The sequence below is a fragment of the Microtus oregoni genome, unplaced genomic scaffold, assembly GCF_018167655.1.
Source record: "Microtus oregoni isolate MIOR12 unplaced genomic scaffold, Mior012 000009F_ref0000495, whole genome shotgun sequence".
NCBI lineage: Eukaryota > Metazoa > Chordata > Mammalia > Rodentia > Cricetidae > Microtus > Microtus oregoni.
This window is the reverse complement of record NW_024543068.1, coordinates 13,004,802-13,029,012: the sequence shown is the minus strand read 5'-3', so window position 1 is coordinate 13,029,012 and position 24,211 is coordinate 13,004,802. Positions and strand designations below refer to the sequence as shown.

At 40.1% G+C, this 24,211-nt stretch overlaps 1 protein-coding gene across 1 annotated transcript in view; it reads left to right on the top strand.

Annotated features, from left to right (window-relative positions):
- The first annotated feature begins 309 nt into the window (after positions 1–309).
- The window catches only part of Lin52 (lin-52 DREAM MuvB core complex component), a 76,301-nt gene continuing 52,399 nt past the window's right edge, over positions 310–24,211 (top strand). Inside the window, exons 1-5 of the mRNA XM_041657951.1 lie at positions 310–450; positions 6,410–6,484; positions 8,282–8,319; positions 10,597–10,663; positions 13,386–13,469. Coding sequence (XP_041513885.1) covers positions 420–450; positions 6,410–6,484; positions 8,282–8,319; positions 10,597–10,663; positions 13,386–13,469 — 295 coding nt within the window. The 5' untranslated portion in view covers positions 310–419. The remainder of the gene's footprint in view (positions 451–6,409; positions 6,485–8,281; positions 8,320–10,596; positions 10,664–13,385; positions 13,470–24,211) is intronic.

The window sequence follows — 24,211 nt, the reverse complement described above, 5'->3', positions numbered from 1 at the left end:
GCCCTGGAGATATGTGATTGGTCAGAAGCGGAAGCGTTCTCGCCCCCCTTTCACCTCAGCCGATTTTTGTTGGCGGAGGCAGGGAGACGCCCCCCCACCCCGACTTGGTGCTGCAGATTAAGCACGGAGCGGAGATAGGGAAGACGCCCCCTAACCGGGAACTCTGATTGGCTACAGGTAGGCCCCCCCCGAGGTCCCGCCCCCTTGCTATGGAACGTAAATAAGGCCCTCGGGGAATTTTGTCTGCGTTCCACCTTAACTACCACGGGCGGGGCTGGCGTGTGGGGTGGGACTAGGCAAATATTACCCTATGGGCTCGGGTAACCAGCCTGGCCCGCGAACTGAGGATAGGGTATCTCCGTAGGGGCGTGGCTTGCGGGGTCTCGCTTTCCCGCCGACGGTTGGCCCCGTCACGTGACATGGGCTGGAAGATGGCGTCTCCCACAGATGGTAAGAGCCGGCTTGGAGATTGTTGCCCTGTAGTCTCTTTATTTGCTGCTCTGGGAACTCCCGATGTCTTCACGCTTACTCTTCTTCCTTGAGCCCTTCTCCTTTCTCTCCCACTTCATTCCTTTGGCGTATGTTGGTTTTCAGCTAGCAGGGTTTTCACAGCGTCTCCGGAGGTGCTAATTATCAGATCTCCCCGCTGAGTATTAGTTGGGTGAAGGAGGCCACCAACGAGACCCTTTCCCGGAAAAAGAACAGAGGTCGCCCTGGCCCATCGGTGATGCTCAGGGTTCAAAAAGGGTTACCGAGGTGAAAGGGAGCTTGCTTTCGGACCGGCCTATTGGGGTGTTGGTTCTGTTCTCATCTCAGTAGAGCTAGAGCGAGTTTCTCAAGCCCTCGCTGTGACTGGTGACTGAGCCGAGAGAGAAACATGCTGTCTCTCAGTTTAGGACTGTTGTTGCCCTGGCAGCAGGAGGAGTGAGGACCTGGTTTCCTGGCCTTGAGCCCTGTGGGAAATGGAAATTATTTTTGTTAATGTAGTTCATACGCGTCTCAACTCTTAACCCGCATTCCTCTACTTTATATGTAGTTTCCTTAGACTGAGGGCGGGAACAATTCTGCTTATATGTCATCTAAGATGCAAATTATCTCAGATGGCCATTAAGTATTTTCGTAAGACCCTTATGCTTTTGCTGGCGGTTCTGTTTTAGTATTTGGAATTGCCCTTCTGTCATTTTTCAGTAGCTCAGTCTGTTCATTGTCAGCATAGTTATTCTGGTAACTTTGCCCGGCCACACCCGGTCATAAGTTCCAAGTCTGCCTTATTTCATAGTTTAATCCTAGCTTTTAGCATAATGCCTGCAAAGCGCTTGGCCTTAAATTAGCATTTGTCAAAAAATGAAACTGCCCTTGCTGTGTGACCTCTAATCCTAGCTACTTGGGAGATCGAAGTAGGAAGATTGTTGCTTCAGGCTTGCCTAGACTACAGAGGGAATTGTGGGCAGAGTATGTCTCAAAAAGTTGGGGTTCTTTGTTTTTTCTTTTATTTTTATTGAGACAGGGTTTCTCTGTAGCTTTGGAGCCTGTCCTGAAACTCCATGTGTGGATCAGGTTGGCCTCAAACTCACAGAGATCTGCCTGTCTGTCTCCTGAGTGCTGGGATTAAAGGTGTGAGCCACCACCACCCGGCTTGTTTTTTCTAGACAGGATTTCTGTGTGTAACTTGCTGTCCTGGAGCTCATTCTGTAGCCCAGGCTGGCCTAGAACGCCTGTCTCTGCCTCCTCAGTACTGGGGTTAAAGGCAGGCATGTGATCTGGCTTCAAATGGAAAGTTTTCTTTTTAAAAGTTAGAGAGCATACAGGAGGGTGGAGAGATGGCTCCATGATTAACAGCACCTGCTGCTGGCTTCAGTTTCCAGCACCCACATGGTGTCTCACAGTCACTGGTTCCAGTGGATTTGACCTCCTTGGGCATCAGGCATGCATGTGGTGTACATAACATTCAGACTACAATAATACACATAAATAAATCTAAAAACAAAAAATGAAAAGTGAGGGTATAGGTGGAGACTTGCCTATCATGAACGAGGCCCTAGGTTCAGTCTCCAGCACTGAAAAGAGTATTTAGGTTATATGCAAAAACAGTGTTACCAGATTATCCCTCTTTCTTCTTCTCCTTTTCTGAGATAGGGTCTCACTCTGTAGGCCAGGCTGCAAATTCACCACCCTCCTGCTTCCCTGTGTGCCTCCAGTGTGCTGGGATTAAAGGTCTGCACCACTACGCCTGGCCTTTTACTTGATTTTAATGTTTTAGGTAAAATGCATCTTAAGTTTTGAGCTCATTCACATGGATGTTCACAGCAAAACAGATTTTCCAGTCTGTTTTTTTTTTTCGTTGTTGTAAAAATGTACTTACCAAGCCGGGTGGTGGTGGTGCACGCCTTTAATCCCAGCACTCGGGAGGCAGAGGCAGGCAGATCTCTGTGAGTTTGAGGCCAGCCTGGTCTAGAAGAGCTAGTTCCGGGACAGGAACCAAAAAAACTACGGAGAAACCCTGTCTGGAAAAATCAAAAAAAAAAAAATGTACTTACCAACAAAAAGCTAAGGGCAAGGAACATGAAGGAAGACAGATAGTATTTTTGTTCTTGTTGTTTAAGACTTGGGGTTTGATGTGGGAGTGTCATATATCAATCTGTTGATTTCATTGGTTAAGCAATAAAGAAACTGCTTGGCCCTGATAGGTTAAAACATAGGTGGGAGGAGTAAACAGAACAGAATGCTGGGAGGAAGAGGAAGTGAGCTCAGAGACGCCATGCTCCGCTCTCCTGGGCAGACATGCACGATGAAGCAAGCTGCCAGGTCAGACATGCTGAATCTTTCCCGGTAAGACCGGAGCTACACAGTTTATTAGAGATGGGTTGATGGGGATATCAGAATTAGCCAGTGAGGGCTAGAGCTAATGGGACAAGCAGAATGGGCCAAGCAGTGCTTAAAAGAATACAATTTGTGTGTTGTTATTTCGGGGCATAAGCTAGCCAGGCGGCTGGGGTGCTACAGGGGTTCTTGGTTTTGGTGCCTGTAGAGGTTTCCTGGGAACGAGACTTCTAAAAGACCATGTCTGGAAGACTGTGGCGCAAGGCTGTTTTTGCTAGATAACCAAAGTAGGTACAAAACTCTTCTTCAAATGGAAGGTGTTTCTGCCTGAGGTGGAGTGAGTTCTGTAAGGCAAGAGATGTGCTTGTGTGTACAAAGCAAAAAATCACACAGGGACTTGTGGAGGCAAACCACGCAAAGTCAGAGTACTCTGGGAAAAGGTGAATTGGACCCATAGAAATGGTGGCAACCATCCTGTAAAGGCCAATGGATGCAGGATTCATATAATGCTGCACCCCACACAAATCTAAACTAGTGAAAAGTAAAAAAAAAAAAAAAAGGAGTTTGCTTTAAAGAATTGGGGTTCATGATACTGCAATTTCTTGAGATGAAAATGACTGAGAAAGTGCAGTTTTGAACATAGTGGGCTTAAGGGGTTTTCCCTACATGTATATGGAGAGAGATATCAAGTAACCTCTTGGACATGTTATTCTAAAGGTCAGGAGAAAGGCTGAGACTGGAAATATAAGTAATTGTTGATATATGATAGTGAAAGTTGTAGAGAGTGAAGGTAGCATAGGATGAAGTCTTGAGTAGAGACTGAAGAAGGAATCCCTATGAGAAGCCCCAGTATGGTGGTTTCATAGGAGCGTAGGAGCATCACATGCCATAGAGAGGTGGCATAGAGGAAATGACTGGGAGGATTTAGTATAGAGAACTTTGATAACAGTAGTTTAGTGCATGTCAAGACAGAATCATGATTTTTATACATTAAGCAGAGAGAGTAGGGCCTGGCACAGTAGGTAAGCATGCTTGCTCTGTGAAGATGAGGACCTGAGTTTGAATCTCAAGCCTTAAAAAGCCACCCACTTAAAAGCCAGGTATGGCTGCATGTGCCTGTTATCCGAGCATTTGGGGGACAGAAACAGGTGGATCCTAAGAGCTTGCTTGTTAACCAGTCTAGCTAGTTTCTGGTTTAGTGAGAGATGTCTCAAGACAATGAACCTGAGAGCAAAAGGAAAACAGTAAGTATTCTGGCCTCCATAGTCACACACACCTACGCCTGTACTCATTACACCCATACAACACACACACACACACACACGTGTGAGGTGAGGAAGTAAGAACAGGATACCCAGGAGGGAGGTTATGAGTTTATGGGGAGAGTTTACATGCTTATAATGTTTATGTGTGTGTCTGCACTTAGACATGCATATGGGTCCTGGTGCACGTGTGTGCATACATGTGGAGACACAGTTAACCTTCGGTGTAGTTTCTCAAAAGCCATCCACCTTGTTGAAGTAAGGTCTTTTATTGGCCTAAAAGTAGTAGACTGGAATGGCTAGCCAGCAAGCTCTAAGAATCCCTCAGTGCTGGGCTTACAAACAGCGTGTTATATAGACAGAAGTTTCTGTCCCGCCTTGTCCTGCAGCTGTTCAATCCCAGAGAAACACACATAGACTTATATTAATTATAAACTGTCCTATTAGCTCTCTCTTATTATTAGCTAGCTCTTACAACTTAAATTAACCCATAATTCTCATTTATATTTAGCCACGTGTCTTGGTACCTTTGCTCAGTTAAGGCATTCTCATCTTACTTCCTCTGCATCTGGCTGGTGACTGTTTCTGCCTTTCCTTTTCCCAGAATTCTCCTACTCAGGTTTCCCTGCCTATACTTCCTGCCTGGCTACTGACCAGTCAGCATTTTATTAAACTAATACAAGTGACAGATCTTTACAGAGTACAAGAGCATTCTCCCACAGCAGTGCTAACTCATGTTTCTTTTCATAGAAGTTCTGGAGATGAAACTCAGGACCTCATGCTTGCTCAACAAACAGTTTACTGACTGAGGTCTCTCAGCACCCCCCCCCCTTTTTTTTTTCAAGGGAGAGAAATTCTGGGCCAATGAGATGCGTATTGGGTAAAAGAAATTGTCCAAGACTGCTAATCTAGTTTGAGCCTGGAACCCACATGGTGAAGAAGAGAACCAACTTCTTAAATTGTTATGTCATGAACACAAACCCAATAAAAAAATATTTCACTTTTTTTTTTAAATAAATGTGTTTTGGCTTTTTGAGGCAGAGTTCTGTATAGATCAGGCTGTCCTGGAACTCACTGTGTAGACCAGGCTGGCCTCAAACTCATAGAGATCCACCTGCCTCTGTCTCTCAAGTGCTGGGATTAAAGGTGTGCACCATCACTGTCTGGCAATATATGTTATTTTCAAAAGTCAAAAAGAAAACTTGTAGAGCAGGCTTGCCTGTTGAGTATGAGACACTGAGGTCCCCTGTTAAAGCAGAAGACAGTGGTCAACAGTCTTAGTAGAGATTGTCTTCCATGAGAGTAGCGACTCTTAGCCGATTGTAACTGGAGGAAAGTTGAAGAGTAAAGACATAGGTAGATTTGCTGACACCTTTTTTACACAGGGTTTTGCTGTATACTTTGGGCTGGCCTGAAACTCTCAATGTTCTTGCTTTAAGCCTCCTAAGTGCTGGGATTACCGATGTGGACTAACATGTCCAGCCAATACTCATTTTTCTAAGCAGCTCTCTCCTTCCTCCCTCCCTCTCACCCTCCCTCTCACCCTCCCTCTCTTTTTCCCTCCCTCCTTCCCTCCCTCCTTCCCTCCTTCCTTCCCATCTTTATTCTTTTTTTTTTTTTTTTAGACAGGGTTTCTCTGTGTCTTTGGAGCCTGTCCTAGAACTAGCTTTTGTAGACCTTGAACTCACAGAGATCCACCTGCCTCTGCCTCCCGAGTGCTGGGATTGAAGGCGTGTGCCACCACCACTTGGCTCAAATTTTCTTTTTCTTTCTTTCTTTTTTTAATTTTATGTGTATGGGTATTTTGCTTGCTCTATGTCTCTGCTCTACATGTGTACTAACTGGAACCATAGACAGTTGTGAGCTGCCATATAGTGCTGGGAATTGAACCCGGATCCTCTGGAAGAGCAATCACTGCTCTTAACCACTGAGCTATCTCTCCAGCCCTAACTTTCTTAAATATTCTTATTGGTTAGAGTTTTGATCAGAGAGAATCCAATTTATTTGTATTATCATGCCCCAGAAGCAATTCAGATCTTTGAAATTTCAATTAAGTTCTCTATTGTTTTTTGGTTTTTTTGGAGGGGGGTGGGTTGGGAACAGGGTTTCTCTGTAGCTTTGGAACCTGTCCTAGAACTAGCTCTTATAGACCAGGATGACCTTGAACTCACAGAAATCCACCTGCCTGGTATTAAAGGTTTGGGATTAAAGTGCTGGGATTAAAGGTGTGCGCCACCACCACCGGCTCAGTTTAAATTCTTTAAGATTGAAATGTAATAAAATATAAATGAATGTGTATCTCAACCCATCCTGGTGTTTGGTTCCAGGGACGGATTTGGAAACATCTTTGCTAAGTTTTGAGAAACTTGACCGTGCCTCGCCAGATCTTTGGCCTGAACAATGTAAGTTTTTTCTTTTCTCATATCAGAATCGATGCAGGAGAGTCTGTTCCCATGGGAGAATTTCAAAGGGTTATCATGTATCTATGATGATTTAAGTTTTTATTTCACTTCAAAGAGAAGAAATTGATGTGCAGTAAAAATAGGGACTTGTGAGACAAGCAATGAGGGACTTTTAAACAGTAATTATAGTTCTAAAACTACATCTGTAATAATTTCAGATAATTCTGAGATGCACAAAGTTTTTCATCTCCTTTAGTCACTCTTATTAAGTTAGATACTATTAGTAATTTTATACAAATCGGTTTGGACTTTTTTTATGCTTATACAGATAATCACATGCATATACACACGGCAGAGGTGGGGTGTTGTTTTTCATAATAATGAAGTCACATGTATAGAGCCTTTAGCTTAATTTAAATAAACTTGTAATTTGATGTATCTTTTCATGTTGTTCTTTGTAGGTCTACTTTATTCTTTTAAATATAATGGATATTCTAGTTTCTATACATTCTGTTTGAAAACCTAAATCATCTGGTTTTTATTTCACAAGCAGCATCTTAATGATTATTAATTATTATATTAATGACACATATTGCATATATGTTCTGTATGTAGAAGAGAATGACTGCCCATTTTCTCACTAGCCAATATTGGATGTTACTAGTCATTATGTTAGTTTGTATTTCTATTTTCATTTTTTTAAATTAAGTGACATTCATTTATTTATTGGGCTGGGGGAGGCACCCATGTGCCATGATGTACATGAAGTCAGAGGACAACTTGTAGGGGTCAGTTTTATCCTTTTACCTGGTACCTGGGAATCCACAATGTAGGTTGTTGGGCTCGGTGGCAAGTGCCTTTTCCTACTGAGCCATCTCACCAGCCCTAGCTTGTATTTCTTAGTAGAATTGAACATTATTTCACTTAAAATATGTAATTTTTTTCTTTTGATTTTTTAATGTGATACTGTCTATGAGACATTTGAGTCAATAATTTTTTTTAATTTATTTATTATATACTCGCCAGGAGATGGCGCCAGATCTCTTTACAGATGGTTGTGAGCCACCATGTGGTTGCTGGGAATTGAACTCAGGACCTCTGGAAGAGCAGCCAGTGCTCTTAACCTCTGAGCCATCTCTCCAGCCCCCTTGAGTCAATAATTTGATTAACAGAAAGGACAACTAAAAAGAAAGTTTATATTGCTCATTTTTGTTATTTATTTATTTGCATCCCTGGGGCTCAACCCCAGGGTCTTGTGCATGCTAGACAAGAACTCTTTCATTGTCTATACCTCTAGCCTTGGGAAGGAAACTTAAACTTTCTGACAAGAGATAGTTTACTATTCTCCAAGCCAAATCTTGGTTATTTAAAAGCTGAGGCATTGGCTTCTCAGAGAAGTTTTTCCTGCCCCATCATTCCGATTAGAGTTCTATTTTATGTCTTCCTATAGCACCTAACATCTTTCTGAAATGTAATCAGTATTAGTGATTTCTGTCCTTTTCTACATTGTAAGCTCTTTGAAGGGGGCAAGACTTTGGTTTTTTGGATTGTTTGTTTGCTTGAGACAGGATTTCTTTCTGTGTAGCCCTGACTGTACTGGAACTCATTCTGTAGACCAGGCTGGCCTCAAACTCAGAGATCCACCTGCCTCTGCCTCATGAGTACTAGGATTAATGGTGTGTGTCAGCACAGCCACCACCACCTGGGAAAACTTCGTTTTTTTATTTAAACCCTCTGTGCCTGAAAAACAAATGTTTCTTGCATGAATAACATTTGTTTTTTGTTTTTCTTCTCTAGTACCAGGTGTTGCTGAATTTGCTGCTTCTTTCAAGAGTGTAAGTAATAACTTATGTTTATGGAGGTTTACTCAAAGCTTGCCCTTGGGTAAAAAGCTCAAATCTATTTTAAAGAATAGTGCCATAGTCTTCTAATCATTTTTTTGACTGTAGATCTTTAAATATGTTTATATTCTCATAGTTAACTGTTGTAATCCCTTCTTCTGTTTAAATGCTTTGACACTGACCCTTGCCTATTAGCCTTTTCTTCAGTTTAGAAACTTCAAGTTAAGCAGTTGAAATACTTGGTGTAACATTGGTATTCTGTTTGCCTCAACTATATTTAATTTTGCAGCTTTTTTCCCCCTTATTTATGTGGGAGGGTTTTTTTTTTTTTTAATGTGGTTACTGGGGTTTGAATTCAGATCGTTAGAAATAGCAGCAAGCTCACTTACCTGCTGAGCCATCACTGTGGTCCAGGGTTGTTTTTCTTAACCTTTGTCTGCATGGCAGAATTGTCAGTGTACAGCTGCAAAGCTTTTAAAAATTTTTGTCTTGTTTAATTCCTTATCTCTATTCTTTCTAGTAGTCCCTCTTAATGGCCTTTGATATTCTGTATCAGTATATCTGGGAGTATCCAGGATTTGGTTTTTGTACAGGGTGAGGGGGGGGAAGATGATCTCACAGTGTAACTGTCTTAGTCACTGTCCTTTTGAAGTGGCATAAAGAGACACCATGACCAAGGCAACTTTAAAAGAAAGCATTTAATTGGGGGCTTACTTACAGTTTCAGAGGTCATGATGGTAGGGAACATGGGAACATGGCAACAGGCAGACAGGCATGGTGCTGGAGCAGTAGCTGAGAACTTACATCTTATCCACCAACAGCACGCGGAGAGCAAGAGAGACTGGGTGTGGGCTTTTGCAACTTTAAAACTCACCCCTCATGACACATCTCCTTCAACAAGGCCACACTCCTAAACCTTCCCAAATAGTTCCACCAACTAGAGTCTAAGTATTCAAATATCTGTTCTCGTAGGGGCACCACAGTAACCCAAGATGACCTTGAACTAACCTTCCTTATGCCTCAGCCTCTGCTCGGGTTGCAGTTGTTCCCCACTTATGTCCATTAACATTTTTAAATGCTGAAAATTTCTAAAAACTTCTACAGTACAATTATGAACTCGGTAAACACATTTGCTATCAAGCCTGATGACCTGAATTCAGTCCCTGGACCTACATGGTTGAAGGAGAGAACTGACTCCCACAGGTTGTCTTCTGACCTCCACACACCTGCTTATGGCATATACATGCTCTATTACCTCCCCAGAGATGTCACACAAATAAATAGATAGAAAAAATTTAATGATGAAATCTAGTCGAGTGGTGTTGGCGTACATCTTTAATCCCGGCATACGGGAGGCAGAGGCAGGCAGATTTCTGTGAGTTTAAAGCCAGCCTGGTCTACAGAGAGAGTCCCAGGACAGCCAGGCTATACAGAGAAACTCTGTCTCCAAAAAAAACAAAAAGAAGTTAGTGATGAAATGTCAAGTGATGACCATTATTCTCTCCCCACTTGAACTGGGGGTTTTCTCATCTCTGATTCTTATTTCTGTTAGTTACTCATACTGTCTTAAACTTTCAATTGGAGTCTTTCATAAGAATGGAATTTTAAGGCCGGGCGGTGGTGGCGCACGCCTTTAATCCCAGCACTCGGGAGGCAGAGGCAGGCGGATCTCTGTGAGTTCGAGACCAGCCTGGTCTACAAGAGCTAGTTCCAGGACAGGCTCCAAAACCACAGAGAAACCCTGACTCGAAAAACCAAAAAAAAAAAATAAATAAATAAAAAAAAAATGGAATTTTAAATAATGTTATCGATGAACTAACTTATTCTTGAATTAGTAATAGTAGTCACATCGAAATTCATCCACTACCTTTCTGAGACCAACTTTAAAATTGAGTAGCAGGATTTTATAAAATGAATTTTTGAAGTAAAAGCTGAACCTAAAAACCTGCTTTTAAAATTTTATTTATTTATTTTATGTATATGGATATTTTGCCTGTATGTATGTATGTCTGTTTACCATATATGTGCTTGGTGCCTGAGAAGGCCAGACTTGTGACTGAGGATACAGGTAGTTGTGGGTACTGGGAATCAAACCTGGGTCCCCTGGAAGAACAGTCTATGCTCTTGACTGCTGAGTCATCTATTTACCTACAAAACCTGGATTTTTGAGATTGTAGTTTTCCAGGATTTTCAGACAATCTGAAGGCTGTGTGATGAACTACATTCTCATAAGAAGGATGCACCTGAATGGATATTTTTTTTTCCTGACAGCCCATCACTAGCTCTCCACCCAAATGGATGGCTGAAATAGAACGTGATGACATCGATATGTTGAAAGGTATGTGATGCTGGTGTCTACTATCTTTTTTTAAAAAAATATTCTGTGCATTTGTTTCCTATTTATAAAGTGAGATGTTTATTATTTTTAAGATTTTATTTATTATGTATACAATAATACAGTGTGCTGCCTCCATGTAAGACTGCAGGCACCAGATCTCATTGTAGATGGTTGTGAGCCACCATGTGGTTGCTGGGAATGAACTCAGGACCTCTGGAAGAACAGTCAGCGTCCTTAACCTCTGAGCCATCTCTCCAGCCCCGCAGTGTCTACTATCTTTGGTTTGGTTTTTTGTTTGTTTGTTTGTTTTTTTGAGACAGGGTTTATCTGTGTAACCCTGACTGTCCTAGAATTCAACTCTGTAGATCAGGCTGCCCTAGAACTCAGAAATCCATCCTCTTGCCTCTGCCTCCTAAGTGCTGGGATTAAAGGCATGTGCCACCACTACTTGGCTTGTTTTTGTTTTAGTGGGGTCCCACCCCATTGCTCAGTTTGGCCTCTGAGTGCATGAGCCCAACTGATGCTTCTTCTGTCTCAGCCGCCTAAGTACCTGGGACTCTGGGTAGCCACCAAGCCTGGCTTGTCCTCTCCTGTCGCATTTACATCTGTCCACAAACCACTGTGCACTTTTCTGTCCCTGCGTCCTTATGATGTTCTTGGCTTCACACTGCCTACTTTGCTATCTGTCTTCATAGTTCCTCATGTCTGGTGGGAATGCTTTTCTCTACTTTTTATAGGTGTAGAAATTCAGCCAGTTCAAGAATGAGTCACAGTGAACTCTTTCATGTTTATTTTTTTCATATTAACTTACTTTTGTATAATGCTTATAGTGGATTAAAAAAAAAAACCTTACATAAATTTCTCACTGAATTATGAAGGCCCTGTTAGGTATGATAATAACAAAGATTTAGAGATAAAATGGCTAGTGTTTATAAATTTATAAAGTTTAAACTCTGATCTTTTAAAGTTTAATCTTCACTATAATAGAAGAGCCTTATTTATAAAATTTAAAGCCACATATTGTCTTAGTACTATAAAATGACAATCCTTGAGTGTAGCAGTTATCAGCCTGTGGGTTGTGCCCCTTTGAGGGGCTGAACCACCTCTTCACAGGGGTCCCATACCAAATATCCTGCCTTCCAATATTTACATTATGATTCATGATAGCAGCAACATTACAGTTATGGCGTAGCAATGAAATGATTTTATGGTTGGGGTCACCACAACATGAGGAACTGTATTAAAGGGTCACAGTATTAGGAAGGGTGAGAACCACTTTCCTAGTGGATTGAGATAAATCTTTTCTTTCTTTCTGTCCTTTCAGTTCTTCTGTCAAGAATTCTATGAGCAGTGAATACTGTTGTTTGATGAATGATTTGGAGTTCAATCAGAATGGAAATTTAAATTAAAAAAACATTAATTTTATGGTTTTGGTCTTTTTTTAAAAAATCATTCTTATGGTGTTCAGATTCATGATAGTTGTGAAGTAATAGATTGAAATTAAGGTAAAAATCAGGAATTCTTGAGCTATTTAAAACTAGTCAAGAAAGTGGCATATGCTCATTGCAGGAAAGACTGCAGAATGATAAATGGAAGAGCAGAACTCCTTTGTATGATTTCAGAAGTTACTCAGTGCGTGGTTAGATGCTGATTCCTCACCCACCCATGGAAAACTATGTCTCGAAGGATCTCAGATTCATTGTCCTAATATTCCAAAACTATTTATGTAATAAATGATGAACTTATAGTTTCTAAGAAAACTAAATTTTAGTGAGAGTTCACAGCGCATTATGTTTCATGAAAACCGATCTCTATTTTAAACAAGCATTTAGGTGCTATTTAAATGAAATTCTGGGTTGTAACCTTTATTTTAAGTAAGTAAAATCTAGGAAGTAAATAAAATTAATTGTAAATAAAATAAGCAAAATTGGATTTGAAGGGAAAGTTTGGATTTATATTTAAGTTTATGTTTTCTACAGTTGGGTACAGGGTGAACAGTATTTTGTTGCTATTATTGCTACTATATATAGTTGAAATCCTGGGACTTGTAAATGGAGACAACATCTGATTTACATGACCAAGATGTGTCTGCAAGGTTTTCTCTATGATATGTCACATCATAAGGCTTCATATTTTAACGGTATATTCATTTTGTGTGATAGGTGAAAATGAATGTTATAAACAGATGCTATAACACACTTGGGCAGGTGAGCTGACTCAGCTGTGAAGACACATGCCACCAAACCTGAAAACCTGAGTATGCTCTCTAGAACCCACATGCTAGAAGGAAAGAGTTGACTCCTTTCAAATTGTCCTCTGGTACCCATGCAATTTTGCGCACAAACACACACTAAATACATTTTTAAAAATGTAAAAATAAATAATTTAAAGCCCACTTAATTTGTTAAGTATAATGCTGAGGTGTTTTTGCAGTAGTAGAAAACTTCACAGTTTTTGCTGAAGAGTATGTAAAATTGGAGGAAAGGAAATAAAGGGCCTGTTTTGTACTTATTCATGAAGGAAATTAAGCTTGAAGTCTTCCTCACTCTTTCATTGTTCTGGTGATCAAATCCCTGGCTTCCTGCTTGTTAGGTCAGTGTTCTGACATTCAGCTATACCCCCAACCCAACTAGACATCTTTTATTACTAGGACTATCAACCCAAATCAGTTATTACTGCAGATCAGTGAGAAGTGATACTGAAATAAAGTCTTCTATTTCAGAGCTGGGGAGCCTCACCACAGCTAATTTGATGGAGAAGGTACGAGGGCTCCAGAACCTGGCCTATCAGCTGGGACTGGATGAGTGTGAGTACCCAATTAATTTTATACAAGGTTACATGTTGTATATTCCACAATGAGTTCTAGTTATAACTCATGAAAGTATACCTTTCCTTTTACCAAGGCAAAGACAAGCCATCTGAAGGTAGGAACTTGGTATAACTTTGTACCTTTCATGATAGAATGTGCTAAACTATTGACTTAAAGGTAAAATTTTTGTGCAATACATATCTTTTGGAACCTTTTTGTTTTAAATGCTAGGACATCAATTAAAAATAGTTCAGTCTGAAGAGAGACTTTGTTAGTTCACATTCGTTTATTAAAAATCCAGGGGTAGAAATGGCTTTGAGGTTGTCTAGGTCTATGACCCTTAATTATGTCACTGGTGTATTCTTATTCTTCCTTTGGTGTATCCAGGCTCCACTTTACTTGAGCCATTAGTCCTCGAGTCTTTGCTGCTGTCCATAGCTTTTTCTAGGCACTAAGGAAAGTGAGCAAAAGAGACCAGTTTGTGTTTTTGAATATCAGGATTCTCCAGGAAGGAAGAGTGTCTTTCTGGGAGAGACTTCAGCTGTTCTGCACTAGAGCACAGACGTGCATGGCAGTAGTCAGCTAACAAGGAACCGAGCTCAGGTCATTAGGTTTAGCAGTGTGGTGCCTTACCCACTGCCAAGTATTTATATTTCTAAGAACTGACGGCATTGGGATTGGGGTTAGTTGTAGCCAACTAATTCAGCCATCTTAATCACTAAACTTAAGCTGAACAAGGAAGACTGTTTTCCTGCCAGCGTGGTTGGATGAATACAGTAGAAACATAAATTATGTTATACTTCATAACTCAGCCTGTTTTAGTTTCTGTAACAGTACTTTGTAACTTCCTGCCATCTTCCTTGGCCATAGGGAATTTATTTGAGGTTAGAAAATAAGTTAGAAATTGAAATGCTTACATCGATGTGTGTAGGATTTCTTGGATATAGTCTCCTTGTTTTAGCGTGTATAGTATATTTGCATAAAAACATCTTTTTTGTCCTCTTAGATTATTCATCTACTCCAGGGATTGTCTTTCACTTGACACCTTAATCTGGTGTTTCGATGTCTTGGTATTTTTTTTCTACATTAATTGAAAGGATGACATGGGTGAAAAATAAGCAGTAGGAACTGATGAATCCCAGAGGACCAGTGATACTGTTTTCATGCAAATATCTGCCCTGATAAAGATGATGAGATGAAAAAAAATGCAGAAATATTTAGCCTCAAAACATGATTGTCATTTCACAGTTTTGTTAAATGAGAGTATAGGAATAACAAGAATCTTGTAGTACTGGTAGTAACTAGATTCTGTCTTTTGGGAGGTGAGCCTTATGTTACCCTTTGGTTTTGTTCATGGCTATATGTCAGATAACCCTGTGGTGTACAGATTTTTAAAATACAATAACTTTTATAGATTTGTTTCATTTTTAAGGCACTTTCACCATTCTTGGAAATTTGTTTTTTTTTTTTTTTGTCCTGGGATTAAATGTAACTTTTCAAAATAAAAGTCATTTTCTTTTAGACTCCCTTTGTAGTCTTATGGATCAACTGGCAGTCAATTAAAGATGCCTCTAGATGGAATGACACATGATGTCTAACGAGGCCCATTGACTTAAAACGGAAAGGATGAAAGCTTTTGAAAATTGCTCTAGTTTTAGGTAATTGGTGTTTAGTGATGAGAAGTGATGTTTGAAGGTCTTGGGATATTTTCTTCTCTGATAGCAGTAGATAATTATTTAGTACATACAACATGGAGTGTGCTAATTGTTTGGCTCTATGTGCTTGAGCCTCATTACCGTTATGGTGTGGGTGGGATACTGACTTAGCCCTGTGAATTACAACACTAGGCTGTTGCCTTTATTCCTGAGACCAATTTAATTGCTGTGCATCCTACTAATTCTCTGCAATTTTTACCCTTTTCTGATTTTTTCTTGGTTCTGAAGGTGACAAGTTTTTCAGTAGTTATGTAAATTCATTTATCGTCACTAACTTGGAAATAACTGAAAATGAGTTATAAAAATCTGGAAAACTGGTAATCATCTCTTTGTAGCTAGAGCTAATCCTTGGAACTCTGGAGCATTTGTGTTTGTGTTTCTTTTTTTTTTTTTAACAGCTTTATTGAGCTGCAGTTCATGTTTCTGTAATTCACCTATTTATACTGAACAGCTCAGTCTGCAACACAGTCAAGTCTAGGATATTTTCATTATCACCCCAAATCCCTGGCCCCATTTGCCCTACTCCTCATTTCCTCTCAAGCTTCTAGAGGCTCAGTCATCACTAATCTGTTTTATGCCAGTATAGATTTGTCTAGTTTGGAATCATGTTTCTGTGACTGGAGTCTCATTTTTCTCTATTTCTCTTTCATTGTCTCTTACTCAAAGTGCTGGGTATCAGACCCAGAGCCTGTACTTTGCTAGCTCCCTCCAGCCCTGATTTCTTTTACTGAAATAGCATTTTCAGTGTTCAGCTGTGTTTCAGAATATATCAGTGCTCTCTTTTGTATGGTCAGATCATATTCCTTTGGGTAGGTATAACATTGTATTTATCGCCAATTGAGAGACATTTGATCGTTGCTACTATTAGATTTGTTGACAATGCTGCTCTGACAAGTCATTTGTACACATGAATTTTCGTTCTCTTGTGTTTATAACTGGGGTCTTATGGTAGCACTATATCTGACTCCTTTGGGTTTTGGAGACAGGGTTTCTCTGCGTAGCTCTTGTTGTCCTAGAACTCATAGACCAGATAGACCAGATAGACTTTATAGACCAGATTGGACTTGATTGACCAGAGATCTGCCTACCTCTGCCTCCCAAGTGCTGGATTAAAGGTGTGCTCTTTGCTTGTATCTGACTTCTTGAAGAGTTCTTAGGCTGTTTTCCAAGCTGACTGAACCATTGTATACTTCTACCAGCAGTAGAGGAATTTTTGCTAATACTTATTATTGCCCTTTAAAAAATTGTTACTTCTATCCTAGGAGTATAAGGGTCATTGTGGTTTGGATTTTCTTTTGCCCATTGATGCTGAATACTTAACCTGCTTTCATGAGCTATCAGTCAGTTCTACATGCCCAGCCGTATGAAAAGTTGTGTGTGTGCAGATTCCTTGTTGCAAGTGGGAACGATTTTGTTCCTTCCTTTCTCATATTTTCTGCTGTGAGCCTAGCCTTTAAGGGCTGAGCCATTTCTCCAGCCCGTGTTTCTTCCTTTCTAATCTAGATATATTTTGATTTCATTTTCTTACCTTAGTTAAATTTTATTACAGTTGTGAACAAAAGTGGTAAGAGTAGATGTCCTTCATTTCCTTTCTGATCTTGGCAGAAAGCATGTAGTATGGTGTTAAAGACTGTGGTATTTTCATAGGTAATTTTTTTTTAAATATTTATTTATCATGTGTACAGCATTCCTTCCATGTGTGCCCGCAAGCCAGAAGGGGGCGCCAGGTCTCATTATAGATGGCTGTGAGCCACCATGTGGTTGCTGGGAATTGAACTCAGGACCTCTGGAAGAGCAGTCAGTGCTCTTAACCACTGAGCCATCTCTCCAGCCCTTCATAGGTAATTTTTTAATGAAAATAAAATTACATTGAATTTGCCTAGATTCTTTGAGCTTTTAAAACCATTTGTGTTAAAGACATTTGAGACTTCCCTATTTAGACTTTGCAAAGGATTTCTTTTTTTTTTTTTTGTGGAGGAGGGGCTTGAGACAGGGTTTCTCTATGTAAACAGTTCTGGTCTGCCTCAAACTCACTCTGTAGACAAGGCTGGCCTCGAACTCACAGAAATCCACCTGCCTCAGCCTCCCACGTGCTGGGATTAAAGGCGTGTGCCACCACTGTGTGACAAATTTGTTTCATTTTTAATTGCATATGTATGTGCATACATGTTTGTGAGTGCTCAAGTAGGCCAAAGGCACCTGATCCCCCAGAACAGTGTTAGAGTCATTGTGAGCCACCTGCTATTGTTACTGGGGACCAAACTCGGATCCTTCCCAAGAACTTGATGACTTCCTTACTACTGAGCTCTCTTTCCAGCCCTCATTTAAACTCGATACTCCACTCAGTTAATTACATTGTTGAGTCTGCTCAACAATGTAATTAACTGAGTGGAGTATTAACAATATATGGTATAAGTTTTAGTGATTGTACCAAAGAAAAACCAATGAAACCAACGCTTCTAAACACTTCTGTTAGGACCCTCTAGGCATATGCTTTTGAAAAGTAGCTAATTATATTGAGAAATTACTCTCCATCTACATTTTTTGCTTATGGGACAGAATGTTGTTGTATAGCCCAGGTTGGTTTTGAACTACGGTGATCTTCCTGCTTCAACTTTCCAAATGTTGGAATTTACAGGCATGGATTACCACATCTAGCTCTAAATACATCTAAAGGAGAGTTAGCTCCGCTGAGTTCTAATTTTAGTCTGTGACTGAAGGAAAGAATAATTGTGACTCTACACTCTAGGTGTTCTTTGTGGCCTGGTATCAAGGTTCTTTGGCTCTTAGAATAAGGCCTGTTTGGTAATCTCTGGGAAACAAATGAAGGAAAGTAGTCATCTCATATGTAGCCTCTAGATGGCAGCATAAGTCTTATAGGACTTCTACTGCTTGAACTGGGTTTCTGATTTGGGTAAAAGCAGTTTTTGTGGTTTTACCAAACTGTTTGACTAACTTCCTCCCTTCCTCCTTCTTTTCTATCAAGACAGGTTCTCTGTATTGTGGCTGTCCTGGAACTCATTATTAGACCATACTGACCTCAAATTCACAGGCCTGCCTCTGCCTCCTGAGTGTAGGGATTAAAGTTCTGTGCCACTACAATTTGCCTTTCAGCTTTTTTACCCCACTCTTTGTTTTTTGTTTTTTGTTTTTTTTTTTTTTTTTGGTTTATTGAGATAGGATTTCTCTATGTAGCCCTGGCTGTTCTGAACTCACTTTAGTAGGCCTAGATGCCCTCAAACTCACTGAGATTTGCCTACCTCTGCCTCCAGAGTGCCAGGATTAAAGATGTGTGGCACTCTTTTAATCGTTCCATCTTGTCTTTTAAATATTTATTTATAGGTTGATTGATTGAGTTTTTGAGACAGGGTTTCTTAGTGTAACAGTCCTAGCTATCTTGGAACTCACTCTGTAGACCAGGCTGACCTCAAACTCATAGGGATCCGCCTGTCTCTGCCTCCCAAGTGCTGGGATTAAAGGCGAGCGCCACCACCGCTCAATGCTCCATCTTATTTTTTAAAGCTCTTTTCCTTTTTGAAGCTCAGAGTCCTTCAGTTTCTTTATTATCCTTAGTAGCATTTTGCATTTCATCATGGAGGTTGAATTTTTTTTTTTTTTCTGAGACAGGTTTTCTGTATGTAACAGCTCTGGCTGCCCTGGAACTTGTACTGTAGACCAGGCTAGCCTCACAGAGATCCACCTGCCTCTGTCTCCCAAGTGCTAGACTGAAGGCATGCGCCAGCACCACCCAGCATGAAGGTTGGATTTATTTATTTTTTTTATTTTTTAAGGTTTATTTATTTACTATATATAGTGTTCTGTCTGCATATATGCCTACTCACCAGAAGAGGGCATCAGACCTCATTATAGATGGTTGTGAGTCAGCTTGTGGTTGCTGGGAATTGAACTCAGAACCTCTGGAAGAACAGCCAGAAGCCAGTGCTCTTAATCTCTGAGCCATCTCTCCAGCCCGAAGGTTGGATTTTTAACATTCCAAAAGTGTGATTGTTTAATAAGTTGCTCCCACACTTGGATTTCAGACTCTCAGAACGGGTTCAGTTCTCTGACCTGTATTATCTCTCTTCCTAGTTTTTTTTTTTTTTCATCCTTGGACTCTATTATGTTACTATGCAATATGAGGCATTGCCATATTAAATGAAAACAGGAATTTTATCTAAAATTGATAGAATAAGTTTGGGATAGTGACCTTTTAAGAAAAATTAAATTATTTTAAAATAAAGCTTCCAGCCATTAAGTCATTTTGAATAATCAGATAAGAAGAGAAAGAAAGAAATGTGTCCGTCCCATTCGGCAGCTATTGATCTGCTTCACACAGGGCTCTCTGTATGGTATATGAAGCTGAGTAAATATATGACTTCACTATGTACATTAAAATCTATGAGGAAAGGGAAAGAGGATAAGTAACTCTTAGTGGACCATAGAGAAATAAATTCTTTAAGAATACAAAGAGTGCTGGGCGGTGGTGGCACACACATTTAATCCCAGCACTAGGGAGGCAGAGGCAGGTGAATCTCTGTGGGTTTGAGGCCAGCCTGGTCTACAGAGAGAGTTTCAGGACAGTCTCAAAAAAACAAAAAACAAAAACCAAGTAATTGTTTCAGAGAGAAGAGGGCAGTTGTGGAAATTGCTACAGGAAGCTTCACTGAATAAAGAAGGAAAGTGAATTTCATTTTCCTATATATTGATCGTATCTACTTTTAAGGCTGCAGAGTCAAGAAAATATAAATTTAGATCTGGACATGATCGTGCACATCTCTAAGACTCTAAAGGTGGAAGCAAGAAGATCAGGAGTTCAAGGGCAGATTCTACTCTGTTGAGTTTCAGGTCAGCCTGGGCTGTATGTGACCCTGTCTTAGGGGAAAAAAAGGATAAATTATTATAACCTAAAAATATAAATTCAGGAAACTTGATTTAAAAGCACTGTAAAAACTACTGCTATTTGCTCTTTCAAATACCATTCAAAACTTAGCCTTATGTCTTGTTTTATGCATTCCATAACATCTCTCAGGATTCACTATAAGAGCATCCTATTTAGATAAATAAGTACAGCATAAAATCTAGAATCTGCACTTTGAAAGGATCAGGGTTATTTCTCATAATTAGAAATTGTCAATTTAGCTTTTAAGTATTTTGTTTAAAAATGTATTTTTGGTAATGGGAAATAAAACATGTTGGTATTTCTCATTTTTCCCTTGGCTAACAAATTAGGATATACAAATCCTTAAATTACCTTTAAGGCTTATAAGCATTCATATCTTTTATCCATTAGTCAGGTTATTTCATAAACCCAGCATTGCTTCTGAAATGGTTTTACTCACAAAGAGGATTTTGTCATAAAATGTTTCTGGTATTTTACTCTCTTGTGATTTGGGAAGGAGGGACAGGATAGAGGAGAGAAGACGGGACATAAATCAATTAGGATAAAGTATCATTTTGTTTAATTCTACAGAGTATATGCTAGATAAAAAGATGTATATTTAGAGGAACTAGTGTATATGCATGTGATTTATCTCAGTGATAGAATATGAGGCCCTGAGTTCAGTCCCCAGAGCTGTAATCACAGAAAGACCAAATAGGTCCATGACAACCAGAGGGATAATCAAGTAAACATTAGAAAATACTCACATGCAAGGACAATATCGGTCAGTGAGGGGCTCAGTGGGAAGCTGTGCTTGTTGCCTGACAACCGGAGGTTGATCCCTGGAATGCACATTGCCATGTGCAGACACACAACAGAAATATATATATATTCGTGTGTGTGTGTAAAATTTTAGGCAGGGCCTTCCTATGTAGCCCTAACTGGCCTGGAACTCCCTATGTAGATCATGAGCTGGCCATTAACTCACAGAAATCCTCCTACTTCTGTCCCAAGTGCTGAGATTAAGATGTGTGATACCACAGCTTGCCTAATAAGTAAAATTATTTTTTAAAAAGGAGATCATGCTGGGCAGTGGTGGCACACGCCTTTAATCCCAGCACTCGGGAGACAGAGGCAGGCGACAGGCTCCAAAAGTTACAGAGAAATCCAAAACAACAACAACAAAAAAGAGATCATAAAATCAGCAGTTTTATTTTTAGTTTTTAGGAGTAGGAACATAGTTAAATGTCAGGAACAGCGGGTCAGTTTTTACAACGACTAGTGAGGTTAAAAAATGAATAGGACTTCTTTTTCCAACTTTAGCGTGTCCTTGCAGAAGTAGAGGTTCGGGAGTGTCAAGGGCACAAGGTGATTTGGTTGGCATCTTTTGTGCCAGCCATAATGGCCCACTCTTGTCATTTTAGCCCTCGGGAGATTAAGGGAGGAAGATCGTGAGTTGAAAAGCAGACTTATTACATAACATAACCCAAAGAGGGCTGTGGAGAGACGGCTGGCAGCTAAGAGTGCCTACTGCTTTGTAGAGGACCTAGGTTCGCTTCCCAGCACTCACATGGCAGCTCACCTGTAACATGATTTCCAGAGGATCTGATGCCGTCTTCTGACCTCCTTGGCCCCAGTTATGCATGTGTGCATGCAAACATTTTTAGACATAATTTTTTTTTAAAAAGCATCTTTTATTAAACATTGGGCAATTTTGTCAAACTTCATTTCAGGCTGTATTGCCTATAGTTGGAAAATTAAACACTTAGTATTAACTATAGAGGAAGCAAAGATCCACTTAGAATGCCTGCAGTCTGAAGTGAAACTGCAGCCGTTTGTTTGAGAGATACAACAGGTAAGATTTATCAGAGTTTTATTTTTTTTACACTAATTCCAATAGGGTTCATGGAAGTCACATCCTTCCTAGGCTTTGAATCTAGGAATGACTGTGTTCATGGGGAAATAAATTAACACATTCTGTTTTGCTTGTCTTTTATAAGTTTTGTTATTGATGCTCTAGAGAGTTCAATTTAACAGTATTTACTGTTTCAGATTGAAGAGCAGTAGCTTTGTTTTATCTACTGTTTTGTGTTGAAAATATAATTTGGAAAGGAGTGACACTGCATGAGAATTTATAAATGAATACAAAGTACTTCACTGCGGGTACTAGGGAAGTAATGGCTTTAACATATATAAATGAAAAGTGTCTCCAACCATTAAATCTATGTTAATAGTTTGTTAAAGGATACTTTTTCATATAACTAGAGAAATCTCTTGATTAGAAAAATAAAGCATTTGGTTGCCTGTTGTGAGAGGTTAAATTTAAGACTGGGTGTTGGTAGGATGTCCTTCAATAGGACAGTTTCAAATCTGTTTCGGATATTGAATGAGAAAACAGAGCTAAAGTGATATTTCTGATATAAAAATATTCTACTATTCTCCAATTTTTTTTTTTTGGTTGTTCTTTAATCAAGTCTTAGAGTGGAGAAATAGTTAGTGAAGTTCTTGCCAGGCATGAATGAGAGGACCAGAGTTCAGTTCTCAGAATGCATATTTTACAAAAGCCAGTGCTGAGGAGGTAAGAACAGGAGGATCCCTAGACTTGCTGGCCGGTAGCCCACCCTACTTGACAAATTCCAGTAGGATGGAGTAAAAGACCCTATTTCAAAAACGGGCTTGAAAGTTCCTGAGGAACAACACCTAAATGACCTCTGGCCTCCATACAAAAACTCTAGAGGGGTGGACCTGAGCCTCAGTTGATAGAATGCATTGGCAAACATACTTGAGGCCCTAGGTTTGATCCCCAGCTCCATATAAAACTGGCACATGCCTTTATTCTCAGCAGTTAGGAAGTAGAGGCAGGAGGGAGTTCAAGGTTATCCTGCCTACATAGTCTGAGGCCAGCCTAGGCTACATGAGGCCCTGTCTCATTTTTTTAATAAAATTGAATATAATGTATATAAGTAGAAATAAGGGGCTGGAGAGATGGCTCAGCGGTTAAGAGCATTGCCTGCTCTACCAAAGGTCCTGAGTTCAATTCCCAGCAACCACATGGTGGCTCACAACCACCTGTAATGAGGTCTGGTGCTCTCTTCTGGCCTGCAGACATACACAGACAGAATATTGTGTACATAATAAATAAATAAATATTTAAAAAAAAAGAAATAAACATTGTAGTATATATCCCAGTTTTTATAATATAAACAACCTCATATAACTGTTGCCCAGAACAGATTTAAGATATAGAAGTTTCACAACACACAAAGCTTTCTTCATGCCCGTCCCAGTACTTGTCTGACCCCTTCCCCAAAGCTAAGCAGTACTTGTGACTCATACAGTCTTAGAAGAATTTTGATACATTTTGAACTTTATGATGGAATGACAAATGTCTTTTTTAATGTGTCTGGCTTCTTAAGCATTTTGTTTTGTTTTAAGACAAGGTTTCTTCTTATAGCCCTACCTGCCCTGGAATTCCCTATGTAGATCAGGCTGGCCTCAAACTCAGAGACCCACCTGCCTCTTCCTCCTGAGTGCTGGACTCTGAAAATGAATGTGTTCAACTCTAAAACCAACTAGCAAGAAAAGCAGCATGAAGAAGGAAATGCACGGGTTGTGTGGATGGTTTCAACCTGTCTTTGTGGGAGGTTTTGGAAGTCATCTCACTACTCATGGTCGCAGAGTCCTGCAGTTTTTCTTTTCCATTTCCAGGACCTTTTGCAGAAATGAAGACATTGTAACTAATTAGAAATGGGAGCAGCTTGATGTAGTGGTGCAAGCCTTTAATCTCAGCATTTAGGAGGCAAATCCCTGTGAATTTGAGTCCAGCCTGCTCTACAAACTGAGTTCTGGGATATCCAGAGCCACATAGTGAAACTGTCTCAGAAAAAAAAAAAAGTGATGAATTTTAAGTCCCTGCTTCATGAATGTAGGGCATGTCTGTTAGGAGATTAACATAGCAGCTGATATCCTTGTGGACATTTTGTTGTTTGCTTACAGTGCCAGGGCTAGATGGAACCCAGAACCTCATACTTTCGGTAGGCAAGCACTACACTAAGATACCTCTACAACCTGAGATTCTTTCTTGGGGAGAGGAAATAAGAGGCGAGTGAGATAGGCTCTTGGATTGTAGACCAGGCTGACCTGGA